General features: G+C 47.2%; 3 protein-coding genes across 7 annotated transcripts in view; 2 read left to right on the top strand and 1 right to left on the bottom strand.

Moving 5' to 3' along the window:
* MITF (melanocyte inducing transcription factor) overlaps positions 1 to 5,704 on the top strand; it is a 111,058-nt gene extending 105,354 nt beyond the window's left edge. For all 5 annotated transcript variants that reach the window (XM_075513703.1, XM_075513706.1, XM_075513704.1 and 2 more), the window contains one exon: positions 1,627 to 5,704. In XM_075513703.1, coding sequence (XP_075369818.1) covers positions 1,627 to 2,028 — 402 coding nt within the window. In that variant the 3' untranslated portion in view covers positions 2,029 to 5,704. The remainder of the gene's footprint in view (positions 1 to 1,626) is intronic.
* Positions 5,705 to 12,312: 6,608 nt separating this feature from the next.
* LOC142415400 (2-epi-5-epi-valiolone synthase-like) lies at positions 12,313 to 21,050 on the bottom strand. Its single transcript, XM_075513661.1, has 6 exons — positions 20,796 to 21,050; positions 18,344 to 18,621; positions 15,453 to 16,086; positions 14,076 to 14,309; positions 13,137 to 13,389; positions 12,313 to 12,413 (listed from the first exon to the last, which is right to left on the bottom strand). The coding sequence occupies exons 1-6, from the start codon at positions 21,048 to 21,050 to the stop codon at positions 12,313 to 12,315; spliced, it is 1,755 nt and encodes a 584-aa protein (XP_075369776.1).
* A 403-nt stretch (positions 21,051 to 21,453) lies between these two features.
* The window catches only part of LOC142415399 (uncharacterized), a 35,943-nt gene continuing 33,803 nt past the window's right edge, over positions 21,454 to 23,593 (top strand). The window contains exon 1 of the mRNA XM_075513660.1: positions 21,454 to 21,469. Coding sequence (XP_075369775.1) covers positions 21,454 to 21,469 — 16 coding nt within the window. The remainder of the gene's footprint in view (positions 21,470 to 23,593) is intronic.

The following is a 23,593-nucleotide window of genomic DNA, read 5'->3' as shown; positions in this document are numbered from 1 at the left end:
CTGTAATTCCTTTGCCTTCACCTCAAGCTGGATAGGAAACCTTAGCCTTGCAGCCTACACAGCTTTTGTTGCCAACTCTGTTCTCCAGGTGGGCAAAGATAGCTGGATATCCACTCCTCTCCATAAAAGGGTAATTAAAGAAGTATATCTAGAATTGGGTGTAAGAACACATAACACGGAGACAGTGGTGTCCCAGATACTCTCATGTTGCTACTTGCCTGCAGTGCGAACAGCTGAACTCTGCATGCAGGCTGCAGTGCCGGGCTGGCTGCTGTGTCAGGAGACCCCTGAACCACGGCACGGCTAATCCACAAAGTAGATAATAAAGCTAGAAATACCTGAGAGTCAAGTGTGGAAGTAAACAGCTTTAAAATAGAACAGGCTGGGTTGAGCTTCAGTGCAGTTTTTGTACTACTTTGAGCAATCTGTTTGCTAGAGTGAGACCATAAAGACGTGCAACATTTCTGCAGAGCAACATCAACCAGTGGTATTTCAAAGCTAAGTCAGGTTGCTTTTTAAGCATCTTACATCTTCCTTTGCATTATCCATCTGCTCTGGCTCCTTCAATCAAAATAACATAAAAAACAGACCCTTGAATAATAGGCAATACATCTGGCAGCAAATAACCTAAAGTCCATATTTTCCCTTTTTGTATTGATTCTGATTAAGCGCAGAATAAGGAACTCCTGATTCTGGCGCATTAGCTGATGGAAGAAGTGCTTCCTTGTTCCACTTTCTCTGTTGATCTTGCAGTGTGCCATTACAAGCTTGTTGTCTTAGCTTGAAAATGGAAAAAAGGCTATTAATCAACCTCAGTGATAGGAATATCCAGAAACAGTACAATCACTACAGTGATTGTGATTGCCTAATATAATGCATAAGTAGAAGCAAAACATCTCTCTTACTGCTGCATTTGAGAAAGGGCATTTAAGTGAATTCTTTTGTTACCTGTCTTCAGTCAAGTGCATCTATATGATTAAATGTGAAGGTGGGGTTTAAACTTTTCATGAAGATTTGAAGAATCCCGGCTGTGTCTGAAGTCTAGAGCCTTCCTATGACTTGCCTATAATTTTTCAGTGCAGGAATAGTGTTGCTCAGTTTTGGCTGACCTCTAGTTCCAGCTCTACCAGACTTGTAGAATGAGAAATGCCCCTTCCAGTGTCTCAGCAGGAAATGACAAGCATCATATATAGACATGCTATGCTTTCACATACAACTTTTTAAAAAGTACTAAGCATATGCTTCTGCTGTATCATTTTTTTTTTTCAACTTTTAAATGCTTTCCTCACCTGACCTGATGCCAAACTTGCCTACCGTGGCACTTGTTTGAGAAGAGGCCCTGAGGGGAAACGTGCCTGTTCTACAGGGCACTGGGTTTTGGCTCTAGTGTAAGTTCTGAGAAGTGTGAAGGACCTGTGTGGGGTGGTGTTCACCCACCTCTTCAAGAGACTAATGTTCAGGTGAAAATCTGCAGGGCAGAAGTGTACAAGGTGCAAGCGCTTGTCGCTCCTGGAAAGGGAGGAAACGGTTTGTGTACAAGAGAAGGAAACTGTATGCAAGAGCGTAAGATGACAGATTTTGCTTTCAGATTTTTTTTTTTAATTTGTCCCTTATCTTCCTTCACAGGAACTTGAGATGCAAGCTCGGGCACATGGACTGTCCCTTGTTCCATCTACAGGCCTTTGCTCCCCTGATATGGTCAACAGGGTCATCAAACAAGAGCCTGTGCTGGACAACTGCAACCAAGACATCATGCCACACCACACAGACCTGTCTTGCACTACCACCCTCGATCTCACTGACGGTACCATCACCTTCAGTGACAACCTCGGAAATGTGACTGAACCAACTGGCACTTACAGTGTTCCTGCAAAAATGGGATCCAAACTGGAAGATATCTTGATGGACGATACCCTCTCCCCTGTTGGAGTAACTGACCCACTACTTTCCTCTGTGTCTCCTGGAGCATCGAAGACGAGTAGCAGGCGGAGCAGCGTGAGCATGGAGGACACTGATCATGCTTGTTAGCATATACTCTGCACACCTTTCATAAACTGCTTTGTTTCTTGATCAGTAGATTAAATAATTTACAAATTATTTTGTAGAATAAATTTGTAGAATTTTTTGATTTTTTTCCTTGTGCTTCATCAGTAGCTCAGTGTGTGTGCGTGTGTGTATATATTATATATATAGGATTTTTTTAGAATTTTTGTGAAGAAACTTGTATATTCTATTTTAAAACTACCAATGCCTCCAAAATATTGTACAGCATATGTACAGTATCTGTGAACTGGATTCGCCAAGAACTTTGAACTGGTCAAATCTACTCAAAGCAATAGAATTACAAATGAAGAGTCTCTTTGTACTGGGGGGGAGGGGGTAATCATGGAATTGTAAATGCAACCTGTTTACTTGGAAACAAAATGTAAAGTTAAAGAATGTAACGAAACAAAAACAAAAAAAAGTCCAATTTGTAATTGTATTAATTGAATAGTGCTGCCTTAAAGATACAGTGTCCCTCAAATAGTCTCTACATGACAAGTGTTTAGGGAAAAATACCCACCCTACTCCACTCGGAATACAAACAAAACAAAAAAGTGTTAAGACATCCTGATTGTGTTGATTGTGATATAAAATGCTGTTGCTGAAAATTGCAGGGAGATGTGAGTCTCTTTCTCAGAGTGCTGTTTAATTTTACTCTGAGCTGATTTGGGTTTTCCTTTTGATCACGGTTCGAGTTTTTCTCTTAGATTTTTTTCTTTTGTTTTGTAACACGCATTGATGGCTTGCCAACAGTAAACCAAGCAGGAGCACTGTAAGTTTGTATACACTCTTTGGACAAAAAAAACTGATAGATTTTATCAGCTGGGCACATTACGTTGTACATATCTAATTGGCTTTATTTTTTTTAAATTGCATTGTACAGTTTATTTTGATTTGCATGGATTCCTTAGTTATCCTCAACTTTTTGTTTTAAATATATTTGTATTTCATTTGTAAGATTTTTGCCTCTTAATATTGCAACAATTTTTTGACATTTTTAAAACTCATTGGAAGTTTTCTGCGTTCTTTGTAAACACTTGAAAGGAAGCTTTTATGCAGGGTTCTGTGTTTTAAGAGAGATTTTGAGAATATTTTGTATATTACAGTCTCACTTTGAAAATGTTTTTAAACACATTTAAGGTAGAGTACAAATTTAGATTAGGTAATAAAACAACTCTGTAGAGAAACTGAACTTACATATTTATTTTTAGTGATACAGAAAAAAGTAGTAATATGCTTGGAAACATAACTATGTAGTTAATATACCCGTTATAGTAATTTGTGTTTTATTTCAGCACTGGGGCTGACAAAAGAAAAAAAAAAAACCAAACAAAAAAAAGAGTAAATTACTGTATCTGCAAATAACTGTTACTTGATAACAATGTTATTAATTTTTAACATGCAACAATGTTGTAAAAGTAGTTCGGTGCATTATCTACTCAAGTGTAGTCCTATGCAATAACGGTAGTTATACTTGTATTATATCAAGCCTAGGTGTTTTACAGAGGTGACATGTGGTGTTACGAGCTAGACGGATTGAATGGATTTCTCAATAGCAGCCTACAGCTCACTCGCAAGCAGCAGGCAAGCGTATCTCATTCAGAATGAAGTGCCTTAAACTCTAGTTGTAGTCTTCCTCGACTAGCACTGACTGAAGTGTGGCATAGGAGAGAGCTTTAGGGTGATGTTTTATAGGACGTTGAAGTGTAGCATGGTGCCTACGTATAGAAAACAAGAGCTTCCCGTTCTCCTTTGTGCTACACTGGAAATTACATAGGATAAATGAAACGGTTAGTGACTTGAGTGCCAGTTTGGCAGGCTTTATAAGGAAACCTTGGTCACAGCAGTTAGTGTTCAGAAATCAAATGTGAATTGGGTAGCGATGGGACAGCTGGGGACAACGTCCGGAGTTCCCGTAGCCTACAGCATGGCTCGCTGAGCTTTCACCCAAACGTTTCCCCATGGATGGGTTCTTGAAGCGTCCCCTGCCTGGCACCACTCCTCCCGGTGCTGATGGCGAGGGGCACAGGGCTCAGCGGGGCTGCAGCTTGCTGTTGTGGTACTCTGGGGTCTATGTTCGTGTCGCTCCTTCTGTGGCTGTTGCTGGCTGCGTCCCGCCGTCTCCATTTCTGCTTGAGCAGCGAGCTATGTGTTAGCATTGATGCAACCACTGGGTTGTAGCTTTTTTTTTTTCTTTTCTATTTTTTGAAGGAGGAGCTGGAGTTAGATTATAATGATGCCTCTCCCCCCCACCCCAGACAGCTTTTGGGAATGTGTCTTTCCTAGGGTAGTGAAGCTCTGGCCCAGGGCAGGACCCGGGAGCCTGCAGGATGCACTGCAACCGTTGTGGTCCTCGGGCAGGGAGATTCCCTGCAGGGCAGCTGTGCCGTAGTTAGCTCTGAGTTGAGTATGCAGGTACAGGCTTCTGGTGCTGCCATTTGGTAATGGTGACAGGTAAAGAAAATCGGGACTGTAAAATGCTTGTAGCTGTAACACAGGGTTGCGTTACCCTTCCCCATTAAAATGGGACAGCTCTGCAGCATTGTACAAAATCAGGGCGTGCAGGCTTGAGTGTAGTAACTGAAAACCACTGAATGTATTGAATAAGGCGCTTGGTTTGATGCTCATGCTGGGCATTCAGAAATTGAAGTCTAGACTGTGGTATATAAATATTTTTCAAGCTTATGTGAAACACTGGTACTTGCTGACAGCCATGACTTCTGATTTTTGGCTGCTTGCTGTGTGGAGATGAGTTAGGATTCAAGGAAAACCATTATATCAAGAGCTGGATTTCTTGATAAAAGTCGCTGTGGCCCCAGCAGCTGTGTTGTGTGTTCCCCGTATGTTGTGTTGCTCTGGGGTAACATATGACTCGGCTGTGCCCTGCTCACTCTTCACCCCGTGTTTCCTTAGGCTACAGCCCTCCTCTGAGTTTGCCCACACTTTGAGTGGAAGCACGTTGACACTGCAGTGGGGACATCTCTAGGAGACACGGATCTCCAGGCGGGTGCGAACTGGAGATGTCTTTGCCTGTTTGCACGTGGTGGAATGTGTGGCCGTGGCGTTTTACAGGGGATCAATGGCAGAGGAGAGAGACAGCAATTAGAGGCAGGGTTTGACGTGAACTAGGTGGAGTGAGAAGGACAGAAGTTGTTGCCTAATCTGATGACGGTATCTGGTGTGACGCTGGGCCGGCGGTGGCTTCCCTGAGCGGGTGGGCGGGATACCTACCAGTTCTCACTTTGCCAAAGCCATGCAACGAGCAGAAACATGCAGAGTACCATGAAGTTCTTCCTTACTGCTTTTGGCCTACAAAGCAATATTTAACTCTTACAACCTGTAAAAGCAAAAAGAAGGTACATAAGGAAAGCACAAAGCACAAAATAATGCACTTACATTTATGTTGTTTGACATAAAATGCACTGGGGGGGAAGCTGATGTTGATAATAGTATAAATACCTATATTTCTTGAAAAAGTGACATTAATTACTGCCTCTTGCTATGATGCTTGGTACTGTAATGTTGATATTCATCTGCTGTTGACTGCAGCAATAATTTGTGTATGGTCCATAGCACTGTAAATTATGGATCAATATTAATGTATCCACTGAAATAATTTGAACTGTTGTTCTTGATAGATGGATTAAAGCATTTGGTTTTTCACATACGTCTGTGTAAGCCACTCGTTTTCTGTGTAAGTGAACCTTGTTTTTCTGTGCATTTGAAGACCCAGCAGTGCTCCTGTGTTTGTGACTTGGTGGTGGATGTCTCCATGTTCCTGACCTGGTGTCGGTCAGCAACCCCGGTTGCACCAGAGCTGTCCGGTTGTGTTTGTATTGTGGTAGCACGGCGGGGACGGAGCTACGGATCGGGCCCCACTTGGGCTTTGCAAATACGCACCAAAGCGGATAGACCCAAAGCTTACGGTCCAGCATAAGGAACAAAACAGGTGAACTTGGAAAAACGTCATTGCCTCTCTCCCCTCCTGTGGGCTCTCGCCTTTTGCCTCCTCAAAGGGGGTCTGCCAACACCACCCCGGCTGCATGGCCCTTCGCCTCTCACCAGCTGCCCTGTGTCAAGCACGGGCTTGGTGAGGCCTCGGGGTACCTACAGCTCTTTGCCGTGCTGCCGCTCCTGCGAGGTCACCTACCCCCAGCAGCCCTACACAGAAGCACTTCCCCGCCTTCTCTGGCTGACCTGTGCACGGGGAGATCTCGTCCTGGCTCTGCTCACCCCCTGGGTCGCTCCTCCGAAACCCCCGCTCACCTCATGTGCAAAGAGCTGCTCGTGGATTGTGCTGGGAGCTGCAGCTGGTGCTGGGTTGGAACCACCTGGGGTCTTGTTTTGTCTTCCCATCTTCATTATTTTTCCCTGTCTCTCTGTTGCTTTCATCCCTTCTGGTCTTGTTCTTCGACAGGCTGTTGCTTACTGTGCTCACAGTGTGGAGTCCTCGCCGTCTCTGTGGACGTTGCTGCAGCAGCAGTAGTGGTTAATGCGTATTATCTTATGGGTTTTAAGCCCTGAATACAAACAACAGAAGTTTTGAATTTGGCCTGTCTTGAAAATCTGATATCTATTAGGAGGAGAAAATACTTAATTCAATTACAATTAAAAATTACTAGCTGTCCTGCATCACTCAATTTAAAAACCAACCAAACAAAAAAATGCTGGGCGAAGCTACTTGACTCTGCTAGGAATAGAGTAGAAAAACCCTGCACCCTCTTTATAGAAGATAGTAGAGTTGAAGCTTGTGAGTGTTTCCCGCAGGCCTTGTAATGCTATTTCTTTAGAAATTCAGCACAGTATTAGAATGTGGCATTGTAGTACTGCAATAGGAAATCTATTTATCAGCAGCCTAGGATAGAATTTCTAATTTAAGTTGGAGTTTTTAGATGTATTTTGGCTTTCCTTTTGGTGGTCAGTTGTGCCAGCACTGTGTTTTGGGAGTGAATTTCTTGTTGTCGGTGGGAGCAGCTCCGGGTTTCAGCTGGGTTGCAGAACCCAGGAGGAGCAGGAAGAAAACCCGTCGCGGGGGTACTGGCTGTAAGCAGTTGCTCAATGTGTGTCAGCAAAGGGGTGGTAGCAGGTCTGCTTGGAAGCCTTTTAGTTCCTTTGGACAAGCCTGAAAAATTCTGTGCAGGGTAAGAAAAAGCGGATGTTAAAAATAAGCGCCTGTCAGCGCCTGGTGGGGTCTGGTTTGCTGGAAGGCCCCGTGGCTGGGCTGTGGGACGCTGTGGGGCTTGGCCGCACGGCGCGGCGGCACAGCAGGACCCTGCTACCAGGTCACGGCATCGTGCTTTCCTGCTGAGGAGACGCACCTAGGAGCTCGGCAGCTCCCGATGCCGGGAAGGAGGTGGTGATTGTGCTGCCTCAGCAGGTTCAGCAGCTGCTGCTCCTTCTGCTGTCACATCTGGGGGTAGTCCTGGCACTGAATGGCGGTCATATTCTCTGTTTCTCCAGTTCCTTTGAAATGCACTTGCTTAAAATTGCAGGGGAATGGCTTGAAAAAGTGTGGCTGACTTACTAAAACTGTTAAGATTTAATAGGATGGTGCCTGGCAGGTTAAATGCATGCACCCTGACCGTCGCCATCGTCTTTGCCTATGTTCCAAAGTGCACCCTTACTTAAAATGGCTCCGTTTTTAACTAAGTTTTTGAGAGCAACTCTGTTAACGGGCATGTGTCAAGGCTCCCGTCTCCACTGAGCCCTGAAGCTGCAGTTTCAGTGCAAATCTTCCCTTTTCTATGACTTCCTTACCTGGATCGCAAAAGCGCGAGAAGGCTTCTGTCGAACTCTGGCAACGCTGAACATGGAGGGATGCTCTCGTTTGCGATTCCCCGCAGAGAAAGCAGCTCCCAGTCCCTCATGCTGCCGCTCTTTTACCCCATCCTTGTGCTTCCCAGGGCAGGCGGCATCGGGGCTGAGGCTCTAGCATTGTGCTCTATGGTTGCAGAGGGAAATGATGGTTCCTGCGACACACCTCTATGTTAAATGCTGTCCAAGAGCTGTGCGAGGCAATGAGAAGGCTGCTACAGTCAGTGGGATGAGCCAGGATGCAAAGCATCTAAATATTGATTGCTCTCTTAATGCATTTGTAAAAATCACTATGGCGTTGATGTACACGGTTGCATATTGTGGATACTGTCTCAAAGGAGCTGTGGGAGAAATCCTTAAATATCCTGATGTATCTGCTGTGGGCCAGGGGAGCTGCACTGAGCATCTGGGGTGGCTGTAGGATGCCATCAGAGGCTTTGGGAGCTGGGCACAGCCCGTCAGCAGTCGCCTTGCTATAGCCACCGGTAGGGCAGCCACAGTTATTTGGGAGGGAGGGCAAGCACCTGGCTCCAGCACAAGACCCAGCGTCCAAGCGTGGCCCTCGTCCCATGGGAGCGAGGCAGGGCCGGGTGCTGGCAGGGGTGCGCTGGGCCCCCGGGACGTGCTCTGGGCTCTGAGAGGGGTTTGGTAGCTGGAGCACGCGGCTCTGGGGGCCCTGGTCTCGCTCAGATGCTTCGCCTGCTCTCCCGCCGTTCCGCAGTGCCTCTCCAGAGCTCCCCGCTCCTGCTGGCTTTCCTCTTTGCCTTTGATGGCAGCAAGAGTTATACATTAATTTAAAAAGTGGGGAACAGCAGGCTCTTGTGGGGCTGCGTCCTGTCTTGCTGGCTGCGAAGCTTTAACGCAGCCTTCCCTCGGTGGGCTCGGACCCTGCCGCGGTGATGACTTCGGCTGCATCCCGGCGCGGGCGGGACGGAGGCGGCATCCCCCCGTGGTGCTGCATCAGCTCCAGCCCGGCGCAGGCCGGCGAACTTGGCTTGCTCTAAGGTGACTTACGATTTAATACTGTCATTTGCAAGTCGTTTTCTCTGAATGCAGCATGTAATTTGTACCAGCGGTACGGGCTCCAGACAGACGAGCACAGCACCGTTGCGCACGTGTTGCGTTGTACGAGGAATAGGGCAGTTGCTGTTATGGTCAGCGCTGTTTGTTTAGCCACTTTAAATACATTTAGTCAAAATCTTTTAGTGTCTTCAAGACTTCTGGCCTGATTCTCATTTTACATTGGGTACATTCAATGCTGCTATTGACTGGACATGAGTAATAGCTGCATAATTACTCCTTTATTAAAAATATCAGAGTCCATAATCTTTCTCTTTTTTTTCCCCTGCTGAAAAGCAGTTTCTAGAGCAGGTTGTTGCAAAGGAAATGACTTCAGAACACGTAAATAATAAAATAATTTATTGTTCTCTGACCACTAAAGTAACTTTATTCAAACAAATCCATGAAGAACTTGCACTGCAGAGAAGCCAGCTGGGTCCCATACGGCTTTCCACTTTTCTCTTTGGAGTACTACGTCATTGAAGGTAATAAGAAAATAAACAGATTTTAGATCTAATGATAATAGTTCCATTTGAAAAAGCAGGAATTAAATCAAAGCTGAATAAATGGAAAAGAATTAAATTCATGCTAGACATTAAAAAAAAATGCACTGCAAACAATGAGGTATATTTTAAAAAGTCGCTGTTTTATTAATAATACTTTCCACCTCCTTCCCTTGATCTTTCGATGACAAGCCTGGCAGAGGCACTCTATCAGACACTGAAGCAATTTAGCTGCTGTCATATGCCTTTCTTGATATACACATATTAGTCACACAGCCGTTTTATGTTCTTTAGCATATTTTAGTATATAATTAAAAATGTGGCTGGCTGCTACTAAGCAACCAGGCATGTCAGGGGTTGATTGTATTCTGTCACCCACGGCAGAAGGGAGGGTAAAAAAATCATAATCATGTGTTCACTTTTCAGTCTTAATTGTGCTCCAGCTCCTTTGATGTGTTGTTACACACACACACCGGCTCCTGAAGAGGAGGCAAAGCCAACATGTGGGAATGGCTGGCAGATGACCCGAAGCTACGTCCCTGTCACCGGTAGCACATCAGCCTTAGGTGTTTTAATGGGTACGTGTGGTTTTGTGACTCTTCTGGGTTCAGTTTGGCTGCACCCTGCTAAGCTGCTGCTTGGCTTTCCATGGGGCTGGAGTGCTAAATGCTTTGGGCTCCTGAGGCTCTCCCCCTGGACATTTAAAATAAGCAACTCCGATGTTTGTCTTGTACCACTTCCACGTAGGTAGACAGGAGTAGGACTGCTGTATGGAAGGACGCTGACTGTTGGGCAGCTGATAATTGTGTGCTTCATTCATTTCTAGATTATCTGGTGTGAAAAATGGCCCGTCCAGCTCCTGGAGAGGAGGAAAACTGGTGGTGAGCATAGCCGGGTGATCACCCTAAACTCTGGGAGAGGACCACCAGAGCTGCAGGTCTCCGGTCCCAGATCGTCTCAGAGAGGTGGCCAGCACCAGATGGGGCAGAGACAACATCCCCCCTCCCTCCCAGAGGCTCTCAGCACATTGTCCCTCAGCACTGCTGTCCTTGGAGGAGAGTGTCTCTCACACTCCTGAAAAGTTCCGATCCTCATCTAGTCTTGTATTGCACTGTCCCTTGCTGTTCTAGCAACAGGCTGATGGTGCAGACAGCTTCCCTGCCAAGCAGGAGCGATGCTTTCCCCACTCAGTGGCTGCTGTCAGGAACCGGCTGAATGAACTTGTGTTTAATGGTCTGGAAAAAGGACAAAATTTCATTGACATCCTCAGCCACAGGCTTATTTAACTCAAGGCATTAGGGGATGATTTCTATGGGAGGGTCTGAGGATGTGCTCTTATGCTGTTTGCTGCAGAAGCCCTACGAGAGCTCTGCTTGGTAAGGCGGCACTGCCTGTGCGGAACCCCGTCCTGAAGCTAGAGGAATGCGTGGCTCTGGAGAAGGGCCAGGGAGGTCTTTTGTGTACTTCTAGGCACACGTTCTCCGGGCTCAAGAAGAAAAGGGATTTATTATGTCAGCCTCACTCTTCCAGTGTTTTTCTGTCTCTCGAGCAGGTGCAAATGTACGCCGGCATGCACTGTGTGCAGTGATGGAATCGTTATTTTTAAAGTTTTCCAGCTTTAATAGTTTTTATTACTTCAGCAAAACAGAAACCAGCACATCAGCACAAACTGGTATGACATAAGGAAAAAAAAAAATGATAATGCCGTAAATAATTCAAAGGCTGTTTGTTGATTGTGATTCCTTTGATTCAACCTCCAGGGAGAAGGATGACATTGCCTTTACATTTTTCACAGTCAGCATCTGATATATAACCTGCTCTGTGTCTCCCAAGATCCTGAGACATGGCACTGAGGCTGCTTGAAGATGATAAACTCGCTTGGTGTTCCCTGATTTCTCTTGGTTTTTCCCCAGCTGACCTTATCTACCCGGAAAGCACCACGATGGGGAAGGAGCCCCGGCCAGCCAGGTACGAGGAGGCCCGTGGCAGATGCTCCGTGGGGATGCCTGGGGGGTTCTGCAGTGTAGCCTGGAGCTCAGCTTTGTTCATAGGCAACACTGATGCAAATCGTACTCTGTTTGTCACGCCGGTGGCTTGTAGCGGTTACGCAGTAAAACCACCGCTGTACGTTTTGGCAGCAAGATGAGTCTTGCCAGCATGTCCTCAGTGTCTGAGTCCCAAGACATAAGACTGCCATGCTGTCAAGATACAGCTCCCGTCGTGCTTCACAGCAGCGATATCTGCTGATCTGCAGCTACGTGATGGTGCCTGCAACTGGCGTGTGTCGTTCCCTTACACTGGGAGCAAAGGCTGGCAGCGGAGCTGCTTTTTTGCTAGTTTGAATGAGCTGAGAAAACAAGAACAACTCAGAATGCCAAACGCAGTGAAGGAGATAACCCATTTAAATATTTTATATAGCATGGAGATCTTGCGTGGTGCCGTCAAGACGCCCCGCTTCTTTTACGTGGTCTGTGAGCCAGATGCACCTACGGACTTCAGGGATAGAGCAAGAAGCAATGGTGGGACAGCGCTGTGCAAGGCCATGGCAGCCCCCGGGTTGGATTAACCAAATGAATGAGCCAATGCCACTCACTTTACCCGAAAGGCGACAGCTTGCTATGAACTACGCTATGGGCACTTGGTGGTTTCACTTCTGAGTGATCACTTCTTGAGCACTACACAGGTCTAATGAATTCCCTTTCAAACAGAGCAATCGAAAGAGGTAAATCAGGTCAGATGCCAATGTTGTTCTCGTTCCATGCAGCTCTGGGGTGTACGTGGTTTCACAGGTGCCGCTGTATTTATCTTGTTTAAAATTCAGTCCTGCCCACTGACTTACGATGTCGAACAACTCCACGCATGGGGCAGGACCGTTGGCCCGGGCTCGCAGCTCTCAGAGAGCAGCTGGCTCTTCTTCCAGCACCGTCTTGCAGTCCCTGACCCACAGCTTGTACGCTCTTTCCAGGGTCTCTTCGCTAGTGTCATTGAATATCTCTGTAAAGCAAGACCTGCAGTTAATTGGACATTCAGGGAAGCTTTTCCTGCTTGCATACACTAATTCACTAGGGGGGAGAGTAGCTCTTCCAAACAGCTTATGAGAGCCAGTTTTCTTCTGAGTGTGTAGAGACTGAGCTAGATGGAAGTAGTCTGGATGGATACTGATGCAAGAGATCACAACCTGGTCCCGTGCATTGCTTCTATGGTAGGGGTTGTGGTTTTTGTTTTTTGTTTTTTTTTTTTTTTTTTTTCTTTTTTAAAGTCTCATAAGTAAGAATATTTCACCCCAGATATTGAACAGATACTATTTAGTTTTCACGTATTAGTTCTAGGCACAGTAAGACATTAAATTCCTTTTGCCAAGGATTATTTAACAAATATTTTCAAGTATAACAAAGGAATTGTTTTTCCCTTATGACATTGGTGGTTTATCTGCCAGAGCTCTGTGTTTAGACTACTGGTTTGCAAACGTGTTTGCAAAGTGAATTGGTCAATCATAATGCAATTAATTAGACCTCAGTCCTTAACTGAGTTCTGGTGGTTACACACAAGAGAAAGATCCTGTCTCTTGGTGGGTTTGCCGAGATGTTAAGAGAAGCACAAGTAAAACCAGAAACGTAGAACTGCAGGGCACGTTTCCAGCATGTCAGTGTGCCGGGATGCCTGCTGCCCCCCAAGCGCCCGCTGCCGGCGGCTCCCTGGGGGCCCTCGCCGCAGTACCTGCTACGCCGAGGCCGGTGGGGAGAGGCATGCGGGGCTGTCCCCCGCTGTGTTTCAGGCGCTCCATCAGGGCCCTCTTGATGAGGGGCCAGCTGCAGCCGCTGTGCCAGACCGGCAGCTCCAGGCCCCTCATGCACTGGATGATCTGCTCCTTCTCCTCGGCGGTGATGAGCCCCCGCGTGTGGGCGACGTACGTCATGAATGCCATGTCGATGTTCACAGCTTCTCCGTGCATCAGCGATGGCAAAACCCTCTGAAACGGAGCAAAGGCGGGTGGGAGAAAAGGTTTGGGTTGACAAATCGTAAATAAGTAGTTTTTTTCTAAAAGTACTCCTGAAAATTGACATTCAGCTCACAGCAGTAGAAATACAGATTTGCTGGATGTTAGCATCTTGTGATTTATGGGTTGCAGAGGATGATCTGTTTTACATGCGATTAATTGCATGTAAAATCTCCCATAGGGATCCAGGATCTAATTCTCCTCCCGTTCAAATCGCTGATGAAGAGCACCATGGGATGGAGGGAAGAGCTCTGAATCTTGCATAAGATCTAGTCCTTCCCCCTCATTCCTCAGTGGCAATTTCTCCCCCGTAATACAGGCTATGGTCTCCATGCCTTTGCACTGTTATAGCTCATGTTGGTGATTTCTAGTGGCTTCACTGAAATCTGGTCATCTTTGTGCTTTGGTAAATGCCTGGTAAGAAGCAATAACTGGCCTGCGGTCTGAAGAGGGGACATGGGCGGAGGTGTGGGGGAAACGGGGCCGGGGAAGGCGTCTCTTTATCCAACAGGACCAGGCTGGGTGTGTTGGGTGATCTGAGGTAATATGCAAATCTGGGGTTTAGCTCAGCTCCTTTTGCACAAAGTTTTCATGCTGCTGATTGAATTTTTTTTTTTTTTTTTTTAAATGGATGTTGCAAGATGAAGTCTGTCACTCACCATTTCCAGCTCTGGGCTTATAAGGTGACCAAAATCAACCAGTCTGTCCAGGTCATCCTCCCAGAGGTTGGGAGCCAGCTCTTCCAACATGGTTTCAATGGCAATCCTGGTAGTCTGCAGTGCAGCGTCCCCGTGGTTGGCAGAGCCACTGTAGGACTGGAACTTGGTGTCCAGCAGGTATTTCCCATGGCTCTTGAGCAGGTCAAACAGCCCTTTGTGTTTCATGAGTGCCATCTAGGACAAAGAACAGAAGAGGTAATTAAAGATAATTATGTGATCCTTGTATGTGCTGTGGAAAACTTGCATGTTTCAATAGACCGGACTATAATACCATGTTATACACTAGCAAAGAAATACCCGCTCACTTGGTAAAATGGCAGAGATGATGGGAGCACTGGTGGGCAAGTTCCCTTGCTACTGGGCAGCTCTGACCATGCTGTGTTTGCTACATGCTCCGACGGCCCAGCAGACAGTTTGTAATGAGCTTTGGCTATTTGTGTGCCTGGCAGGAAACTCGAGGCTGTCTCAGCTGAATAGTAGCCATCCCCAGGACAGGGACTGAATGGGGGACATCCCCGGTATAACTCTTCTCTAATCCTTGGGATTGCTCTTTGGGCAAGGGAAAGTGGGAAAGCACTGCAGTATGTGGAATATGAGGGTTCAGAAGCGGTTTCATTGTTACAAGAACATATTTTTTCACACTCTGACTTGGGCATTAGCCCACTTCTGCAGTGGGGAATGGTGACCTCTGGGTTTCCCAGTGCCTGCCAGAAACCTGCAGATATCCTGGGGAGTTTCCACTGTGCAAGCACAGAAAAATGCTACTGATGAACTAATCTCTAATAAACTTTGATAGCTTGAACTCTGCCTTATCAAAAGTTTTCAAAGCTCTTCAGGCTTAAAACCATTTACTAGGCACTTCCCAGGTAATTTTAGAAGTAGAATTTGTCTCACAGGAGATTGATTGACCACACTTGACATACCCTGTGAGGCAGGTGCAAATGATCTTGCAGATTATTAATCCCCAGTATAATGAGCCTCAAATTCTCTGCCAGCAGTTCATTTTAGAGTGCTATGGATCAGCCTCAATGGGAAGATGCTTTCTTCCCTGGTTTTGCCGTGTCTACGTCTGGCCTTGACTTTTGGAGTTTACTCCGCAGGGTTAGCACTAGGCACTGCGTATAAGGTATATTCTAACAAGTTTAGCAGCTATAAAAATATACATAGGCTCAATGGGACCTAAAAGTCCCCATGCAGCCTTGATGGTCCACCCTTGTTTCTATAAGGCAGCTTATGCAATGTCGTGGATGCTGACGGACGTCTTACCTATATTTCAGGACATCTTACCTATATTTTGAAAACTGCAGAAGTTCTTACCTTTAAAATTTCACCAAGGCCATTGGAGATGTGTCGACGAGGAATGCTCTGAATGAAGGATCTATCCAGGAAACTGGCTACGGGGGGGGTGTAGCCCCCGAGCTTGTTCTTACACTGCAGGAAATTCACCCCGTTCTTTGCCCCCACGCTGGCATCAACGTAAGAGAGGAGGGTTGTTGGGACCCGAATGTAGGGGGTACGTCTTCTATAGAGCGATGCAGCTAGTCCTACGATGTCCAGGCAGACGCCTCCTCCGATGGCGATGATGGGCTCAGTTCGCCTGTCAATGCTGAACTTCTGGACTTCTTGCAAGATGTCCAAGACCAAGTCCATGGATTTCGTCTCTTCGGTGGTAGGCAGAGCGAGGATTTTGTGCTGAACATTATTCTCTTCAAAGTATTCTCTGACTTTGGAGCCATAAAGTTCATCAACGACTTCATCTATGACAATAAAGCGCCTCAGCTTCCTTTTGCCGCTAGTGGCTAGCTCTAGTTGCTGGGGGTCAGTAATGTGACCCCAGAGCAGGGTAGTGTTAGAGGGATCCAGAATATTGTATGTTTCTACCACTTTGTAGCAAAAATAGATGGGAGCTTCTATTGTCCAGGAAATCCCACTTTCGGAGATGCATTCACCTCTGGCAAGGATCAGAAAACATGGCTTGAAATCATTATATTCCTCTTTTGTACTCTGCACGTCTGAACTAGTTTAAGGATGTAGCTGGGGTGTGGGGAATGTGGGGTCTCCTGCCTGTGCACTGCAAAAGCGTGGGGCTGTGAGGGTGGGACGGCTCTCCTGGGTGTCAGGGCTCAATTGCTTTGGCACCAGACAAACCCTCCCACATCTTAGTGAACAGTCAAATGGTTGAACTTCTATGTGGTAATGATAAAAAAGAGAGCAAGAAGGGCTGGAGCATGTTATTCATGCTGGAAGTTGAAAAAAACAGCAGAAAACCCCAGACCAATCATTTCAGCTTCCCAAAAGGGAGCAGGGAAGACATTGCCAAAATTTTGCGAAGTATTTGTGGAGAAACATCCTCTGCCCGCTATATCGGGGTGATAAGAGTTGATTTATTCCTGTCTATCTACACACAGCCACACACCTCCATACAAAATAGCGTCTCTACAATGTTCCAGTTGAAACAATGGATGTCTTTACCTCGAAACAGGTATGATAGAAATAGGAACTGCTCCCATGTAGTAAAAGAAAATTATTTGACAGTTGGGAAAGATTTCCATATTGGAGTTTTAAAGGAGGAATAAAAACCTACAAAGCCAGCAGGTAGTATCTACCTAAAACAGTGAAGAACACAGCCCTGCAACCCAGTTACTACATCTGTGGGGCAGCAGGAGCCAGGGGAAAAACAAGTGGCTTTTTTAGTTTGTTGGGAATCAAGAAAGGGAAAAAAAAAAGGGCAGAAGGAAACTGCAAAATGTATTTTATATAAGACCTCTTCTTGAGCTGCAGTTGGGTAAAAATTCAAAGTTTCTGGGAACCTTTGTTTTGTTTTTTGAATGAGCAGATGGCTCCTTGGATGATCAGATTTCCCTACATGCCCGATTTCTTTCCACATGCCTGAACTTTCTCTTATAGGTCTAAATAGATGCTGCTTTGCTTTCTTTACCAAATTGCCTCTAAATCTATCCTTAACCTTTTTAAGTGTTAAAGAAAAACAGTGAGGATTTATACCTTCCAGAAAATTTCTTCTGGGCTTTTAAAATGCAGTATTACAAAAAGCATCATTGTGTACATTTTAACACAGTAAATATATATCTTATAGCTGTACTTTAACTGCATGTGCATCCGTCTCTGGCACGTGACCCTTTGAAGAGACAGGATGGTTTTGAATGTTAGTTGGTGGAATCAGCCTTCGGTGCCGGACGGCACAACTAGCACCCATTGCAACCCCTCTGCTGTACGAAAACAGTAGTGAATTTGAGGCTGAACATACCCTTGTTGAAGCATATGTCAGCTGAGGATTTTCTGGGTGTGCTCTGGGCCTTAGGTTCATCCTGCTATTGTCTGAGGTCCAGCAGACTGCCTTTGGCTCTGCCAAATTCCTGTTCTGCCTACTGCAGCTCTGCCTGAGCAATGCTCACGCGCAGCCGCTGCCAGCGCTGGTCACGATCCGTCTGACCCGACTGAGAAAAGGGTTAGACTCGTGACATTAAAACCCGAATATGACAAATGCTAGAAAACTTCTGACATGCAAAACAGAGCTGTATTAATGAAGACCTGCATCACAAACAGGGCTCCATGTCCTCGTGAAAAGGAGTATCCTGTAGTTAAAGGATAATTAACTGGAGAGATGTAATATCAACAAAGAGCTGTATGTATCCCTGGGGGAAATTTCTCTCTCTCCTCTGTCTGAAGCAGCATTAGGTGACTTCTACAGTTTGAGAGATGTGTTATGGGTTTTGCTCCTGTCAGCGACCTACTGTGTTTATTTTTCCCATCTAAGCATTTCATTTATCTGCAACAATCCCTATAAATGCGTCCTTCTCCTATGCCTGTGCGTGAGCTTTTGCACACAAAGATTTCACGTACATACAGAGGAAAAAAAAGCCCAAGCGCAGCATTCAGAAGTCCCTGCGTAAGCTTTTCAGAAGTTTAAAGAAACTTCCCATCTACAAAAATTCAGGCTGTTGACAAAATTCCCTCTGTAACTTAGCCATGTCATGCCAAGGAGAACAGCAAATACCTGTGCTGCCATATTGCACACGTTTTGAAGCCCACTTTCACAGGGGTGTACACGTAATGGTGGGTTTAAGCCGCAACAGCACACAAGATGGTTTTTCCACCTGAGATGCATCCCACCAGGGAGACTGCACGGTTTGGCTAGCCAGAGCCATCCAGCGCAGTCGCCAATGAGCAACGTGGGCTCCTATACTTACATTTTTGCTTCAGAGAGAGTTATCTTGTCCTCGCAGTCAGAAAGGTCTTCTCCTTTCTTGATCCGGCACCACGTGCTCTTGACTCGCACCAGCTGGAAGTCCGTCTGCCGGGGCTCCTGGGGCACGGTGGCCAGGGCCACTGGAGCAAAGGCCTCTTCTGACACTGGCATGCTTCCAGAAGGTAAAGTCTCCCTGTTAAGAGATCTCCTGTAACTGGGTGCCTTTGAGGTGCTTTTTAAAGGCTCCGGGTGACCAGGCGTGGGCAGGGGAGGTCTCGTCTCCACAGGGCAGACCAATTACAAAACTAAGATTATCTAATCTGGGATGCACGTTAGGGGTGGTAGGAGCATTTGAAGACACGTGCAAGTACCAGGCTGGGGTTGTATAATCAGCTAGTTTTATAATGCTTAAGAAGTACAATAGGATTGCATACATTAGCTTCCAACATGATGCCCTACAGCAAATTTAAAGTTATGAAAGGCAGTTTGTGTGATTCTCCATGACATTCAGGAATCTCCTTTGCTGTGCGGAGCCTCTGATCTGGCTGCGGCTCTAACCTGCTCTTACAGGGTGAGACAGGAGCAGGAGCATGGGGACGGGTGATACCGGCTGGTTAAACCTCTTTTGAGCTCACATTCCCAGGATTCTCTTGCGTTGAGGAATAGAATTATTTTTTTGGTGTTGTTTTTAGATTTTATGGTGGGTTAAAAAAAAAAATCAGAGAGAGTTTTTCCCCTGAAGTGCTGTTTGGGGGATGAGCTGGTTCGTTCGCCCAGCTGCCTGTGGGACTCTGAGATGCTGAGGTTTCCCTGCAGTGGAGTCGTTTCAGGATCAGCAGTGTGGTCCAGGCAATGGTATCTGAGCCTTGATGACCCTGCCTTTTGGGTCCTGTGCTTTCCTGCAATTGTCACCTATTTGTCTTATTAAGACTATGCCAGATCCCCCCCCACGTACTCGGGGAGACCCCATCTCCCTGACCCAAAGGCACGTTGATCCTGTGGCGCGGGCTCAGCCAGAGGGATGAATTCCCCTTCTCTAGGAAGCGATGGCGTGGTGGGGGCTGGCGGGGGACCCGTGCTGGCGGCAGCAGCCGGCATCCTGCTCTCCATGTGACCAAGGGATGCACAGTTCACGTTTCCATATGATCTTCCAGCTGGGGCTTTCGGAGGGCCCCGGGCTCAGCTTGCCAGACCAAACATTCCCTTGGCATACGGCTCTGTGTGCTGAGCACAGGGGAAGATCTTCCTTTGATTTCACCAGCAGTGCCTGAAGGCACAAACCCGTCTTTGCCGCCTTCTTGGCCGTGTTTCTGAAAGCTGTCCTTGTTCAGAAACAAAGATCAAGAAAACCGAAAACAGGCATAAAAGCAGAGGCTGGAAAAAATGGTTCTTCAAGAGCCCATCGGACAAGACCATTTCGTTGCATTGAAGGCTTAATTGCAGCCGAACTCACTTAGGAACCTGCATTTGTCCTAGAATTAATTTTGGGAAAAAGCTACAAGAATAAACTCTAAAGCCATGTAGCCCCGCTCCAGGAAGAGTAATAACTCCTAACATGTAGTTCTCACTGCTGGCTTCATCTCCAGATGGCAAAGTGCTTTGCAAAGAGGACAGACTGTTATTCCCATTTTACAGAAGAGGAAAAGAGAGTCACTAGAAGAGAAGCAACTTGCCCAAAGTCACCTCCAAAGCTAGTGGGGGGTGGATTAGATGGCATACTAAAGCTCTTAGCCTGTTTACCAAATACTCATCTGAAATTTTAACTCCCAATCCAAACACAATTTGGATTGCTTCCCACAGGGACTGCAGGTCTAATGCAGTTTGTTGTTTACTAAATCATAAGATGGAATAATCTTAGGTATGCAAGGAGGTCTTGTTTGTTTGTTTTGATTAATAGCAATCCACTGAGCACTGGGACTTATTTTATTTGCTTTTCTTTTACTCTCTTGTCCTGTGTATTTACTTATTTTCCATTTATACTTCCCTATTCTATTCTGGGGGCATTGAAATGTCTTCTGTTTCACTTCAGAAGCTGACAAATTGACTTTCCAATGGCTGTCTGCTTGCTATAGCCAATGACTGCCATGTCCTTGGCTATATGACATCCATCCTGCAGAGGGGCTGCCAAGAGCCTTGCGGTGAGGACCTGCTCCCCACAGCCTCTTCATCCCCTCTGCCCAGCCCTGGGCTCTCTCGGCACGCTTTGCAGGTACGTTGAGTCAGTCCTTGACTGAACAAGCCCAGGGTGATACATCCCAGAGGCGAAAGATGCTGTTCTGGTTATCGGGTAGTCCACATTTCCTCATTAGCTTCTGCTTGTGTTTCATCTCTGTGAGGAGGAGACGGCTGGCCAACCTCCACTCCATCACATGCTCTTTGATTACTTTGCTTTAATTCCTCACCAGCCTTTTCTGCTCCAACTCTGCTGCAGGCCAGCTTAGGCTTTTGGATACCTTGGATGTTCCCACTGGTTCCTCGTGAGAACTCCTCCAGCCAGTGCATTCCTGGGACTCTTTGTGGGGGTGCAGGACCACTGGTATCCACATGACACAACCTTCCCCAGCCCATGCAGAGACCTGGCCTCCAAGCTGGACCCCGGAGCAGGGGGTGCTCCAATGTTTGGCTGTGCGGGGCACTGGTGACCTTGTAGCTATGGACCACTTGTAGATAACCTGGGGTTCAAAGTTCTGGGACTTTTTCAGCCTCATACCTGATGGTTTAGCTGGGACACATGTTTGTGCTATGTAACCAGAAGGTTATGAAACTGCTGATTACCTCCTTGAGAGCCAGCAGCTTCCTGAGGTCAGGATGTGAACGTTGCTCTTACGTAAAGTGAAGGCATTGAAAGTCAGCTTTTTTTTTTTAATTTATTTTTTCGTGTCAGATGCTGTTGGATCTCACCCGCTGCCTGTGCTCTGGGTGGGGACAGGTGGGTGCAGCTGGAGTGGGTGCAGCCCCAGCCCGGGGCCATGCTCCCTGCGCAGCCTCTCCCCGGGTGATCGCGGGTGGAGAAGCCCATCCCCTCGACAGACACCTGAGCACCGACGTGCTGCTCTGCAGAGGCAGCAAACCCACAGCAGCGTCCTCTGAGGCTGGGGGACAAGAAGCAACATGCATAAGCCTGCAGGTAAACTCCCTGTGTGGGGTGGGGTGGTCCGGGAGAGATGGTGTGACAGGAGGGGACACTGTGTGATATCCCAGTTCCGGGTCCCCCACTGCTCCGCAGAGATGTGATCTGCAGGCGCTGTGGCTTGGCAGAAAGGAGCAGAGGAAGGGTTTATTGGGGAGAGGCGTTTGAGGCTGAGCAGGGGAGGTGGGTCTGCAGGAACTTGAAGTGGAGGGAGGAGGACGCTCCCAGGAGAAAGGGATGGGTGGGAAGGCGGACAGTCACAGTGCCAAGACGGCTTTAGCCATGACTAATTTTTGATGGATTGGGCTGCTTGTTTTACAAAATTTTTTTCTGCAGCTTTAACCTTGCCTTGGTGCTTTCTGCGATAGCCATGTCTGCCTGGTGTGGCACACAGCGATATGTTTGCTGCCTTTTTTGGCCGTTTTCTAAAATCAACAGCTGCGTGTGGGAATCGAGGCTTCTCTGAACGGAGAGACTTTGTTCTCTCACAGCCTGATCTAAAGCCCATTGAAGCTATCGAAAGACTTCCCTTGACTGCCTTGGGCTTTGGATCCGACTGTCAGTGAGTACCGCTTATTCCTGCCACACACAGCGGCCTTTATTATGTATGAAAATAAACGTATGCTTTGCATGCTCCCTGCCAGCCACTCCAGAGCCTCCTTAATGCAAGCAGAGGAGCGCTGGGGAGCATCCAGCTTTTCGACTTCTTTTCCAGCAGTAGAGCCCATAGAAAACGTGTTGGCTGGCAGATGTTTTCCTCGCCTTCCCCTGAAGTTCAGGCAGAGTTTAGCACCCTGGTTCCTGTTGTGAGTGGCAGCTTCCCCACCCCGGCTGCTTCCTCTCCCTCCTCTTCCTCATGCTCCCGCTCCACCCCAGACCTGCTACCTCTCCCCTTGCCATCGCTGCTGACTTTGCTGCAGGCTCTGGCACTATGGATGCTGAGGCCAAGCTGATAAATTAAGCTGAACCCTGGTGGCTCTGCTCAGGACCCCCTGCAGTGTTTAATGGCCAGGCAGTCGGGTTTGGCCCGTGCTGCCAGCCCTCTCTCAGCCCCAGGGGGCTATGGCATGCCTGTGCCCTGCTGCATGGCCCTGCCCGGGCTCACGCGTGGTGGGTTTGCAGCCACTGGGCAGCCCCAGTTGTGCCACATCCACAATCCTGCTTCCTTCTGCTACAGCTCCATCCATATGATGGGCATGCATCACAGCTGAGTTTAATGTATTTGGGTCAAGCAGTAGCATGGGGACCCCTAAGAGGCTGCAGTTTTGTGTGCAGGGTTCTGGTGGGGTAAGGAAATAGCTCAAGCGTTGCATTGTGGTTTCCATAAACAGGATTGCCTGGTAAAATGCAACAGCTGAGGTGCATTTACACACTTAGATGAAGTGGTGAGTGTTGTGATAAGCTGTTGTCGATGCCTGAGGTGCCTTGGTGAATACGATGGCTGGAAGTGTTTGGGAAGATTTTATCAGACTGGATTTCCAAGTGTTTAGTGCTGAGCAGCTTCTGCCGAAGCGCTCGGCACCCAAGCGCCAAGCCGTCTGGCAGCACGGTGTTCGTGTGGACCAGGTTCAGTGCTCTGCCCTGGCTGGGAAGGGAAGCTCTTCTGGAAGTCATTGCTGGGGCTGCAAAATAGGTCTAGAGGCTAGAAGGTGAAATGAGGATAGCCCGTAAATGGGAACCAAAGATCTGGTCCCGCATCTTTGGATGTGGTATCTTTGTTTTTGCCAAGTCCAGACTGCCTTCTTGTGCACTTGTCTCGGTGCTTTATTCTGGTCAGTCCCCTGCAAAAACAGTACAACGTCCTCCCCTTTCCTGGCTGAGCTCCCCCCACCCCCCCAAAAAGTGCCATCTAAGCCCAAGCTGCAGAGTTTAATTTTGCTTCTGGAGCAGCGTGTCCCTCCACGGCACCGCCCTGCCTGCCTGCTCAGGGGACGCTAAAATCTGCCACATACAGCCCCCGCCTGCAATCCTGACTCCTCCTGACTTGAACCAAACGTGCCTGATTCTGGAAAAAATAGAAGCTGCAGTCTATTATTCAGCTTTGTTGTAAAACAGGCTGACTGTGCTCTCAGCATCTACCAAGGAAGATGTTGGGAACCATCCTGCTGGCAACTGTGGTCC

This window comes from Mycteria americana, chromosome 11 (genome assembly GCF_035582795.1).
Source record: "Mycteria americana isolate JAX WOST 10 ecotype Jacksonville Zoo and Gardens chromosome 11, USCA_MyAme_1.0, whole genome shotgun sequence".
NCBI classification, from domain to species: Eukaryota; Metazoa; Chordata; class Aves; order Ciconiiformes; family Ciconiidae; genus Mycteria; species Mycteria americana.
The sequence above is the reverse complement of the archived record's forward strand: the minus strand, read 5'-3'. Positions and strand labels throughout refer to the sequence as shown.

Excerpts from the sequence above, each read along its gene's own strand:
- LOC142415400 (XM_075513661.1), bottom strand. The coding sequence starts at position 21,050 with ATGAGGCTGAAAAAGTCCCAGAACTTTGAACCCCAGGTTATCTACAAG. Across the intron at positions 18,622-20,795 it reads AACCAGTGGGAACATCCAAG|ACGAGACCTCCCCTGCCCAC; the intron begins GTATCCAAAAGC and ends TGCCCTGTGGAG. Across the intron at positions 12,414-13,136 it reads CACCGGCCTCGGCGTAGCAG|AGATATTCAATGACACTAGC; the intron begins GTACTGCGGCGA and ends CTTGCTTTACAG.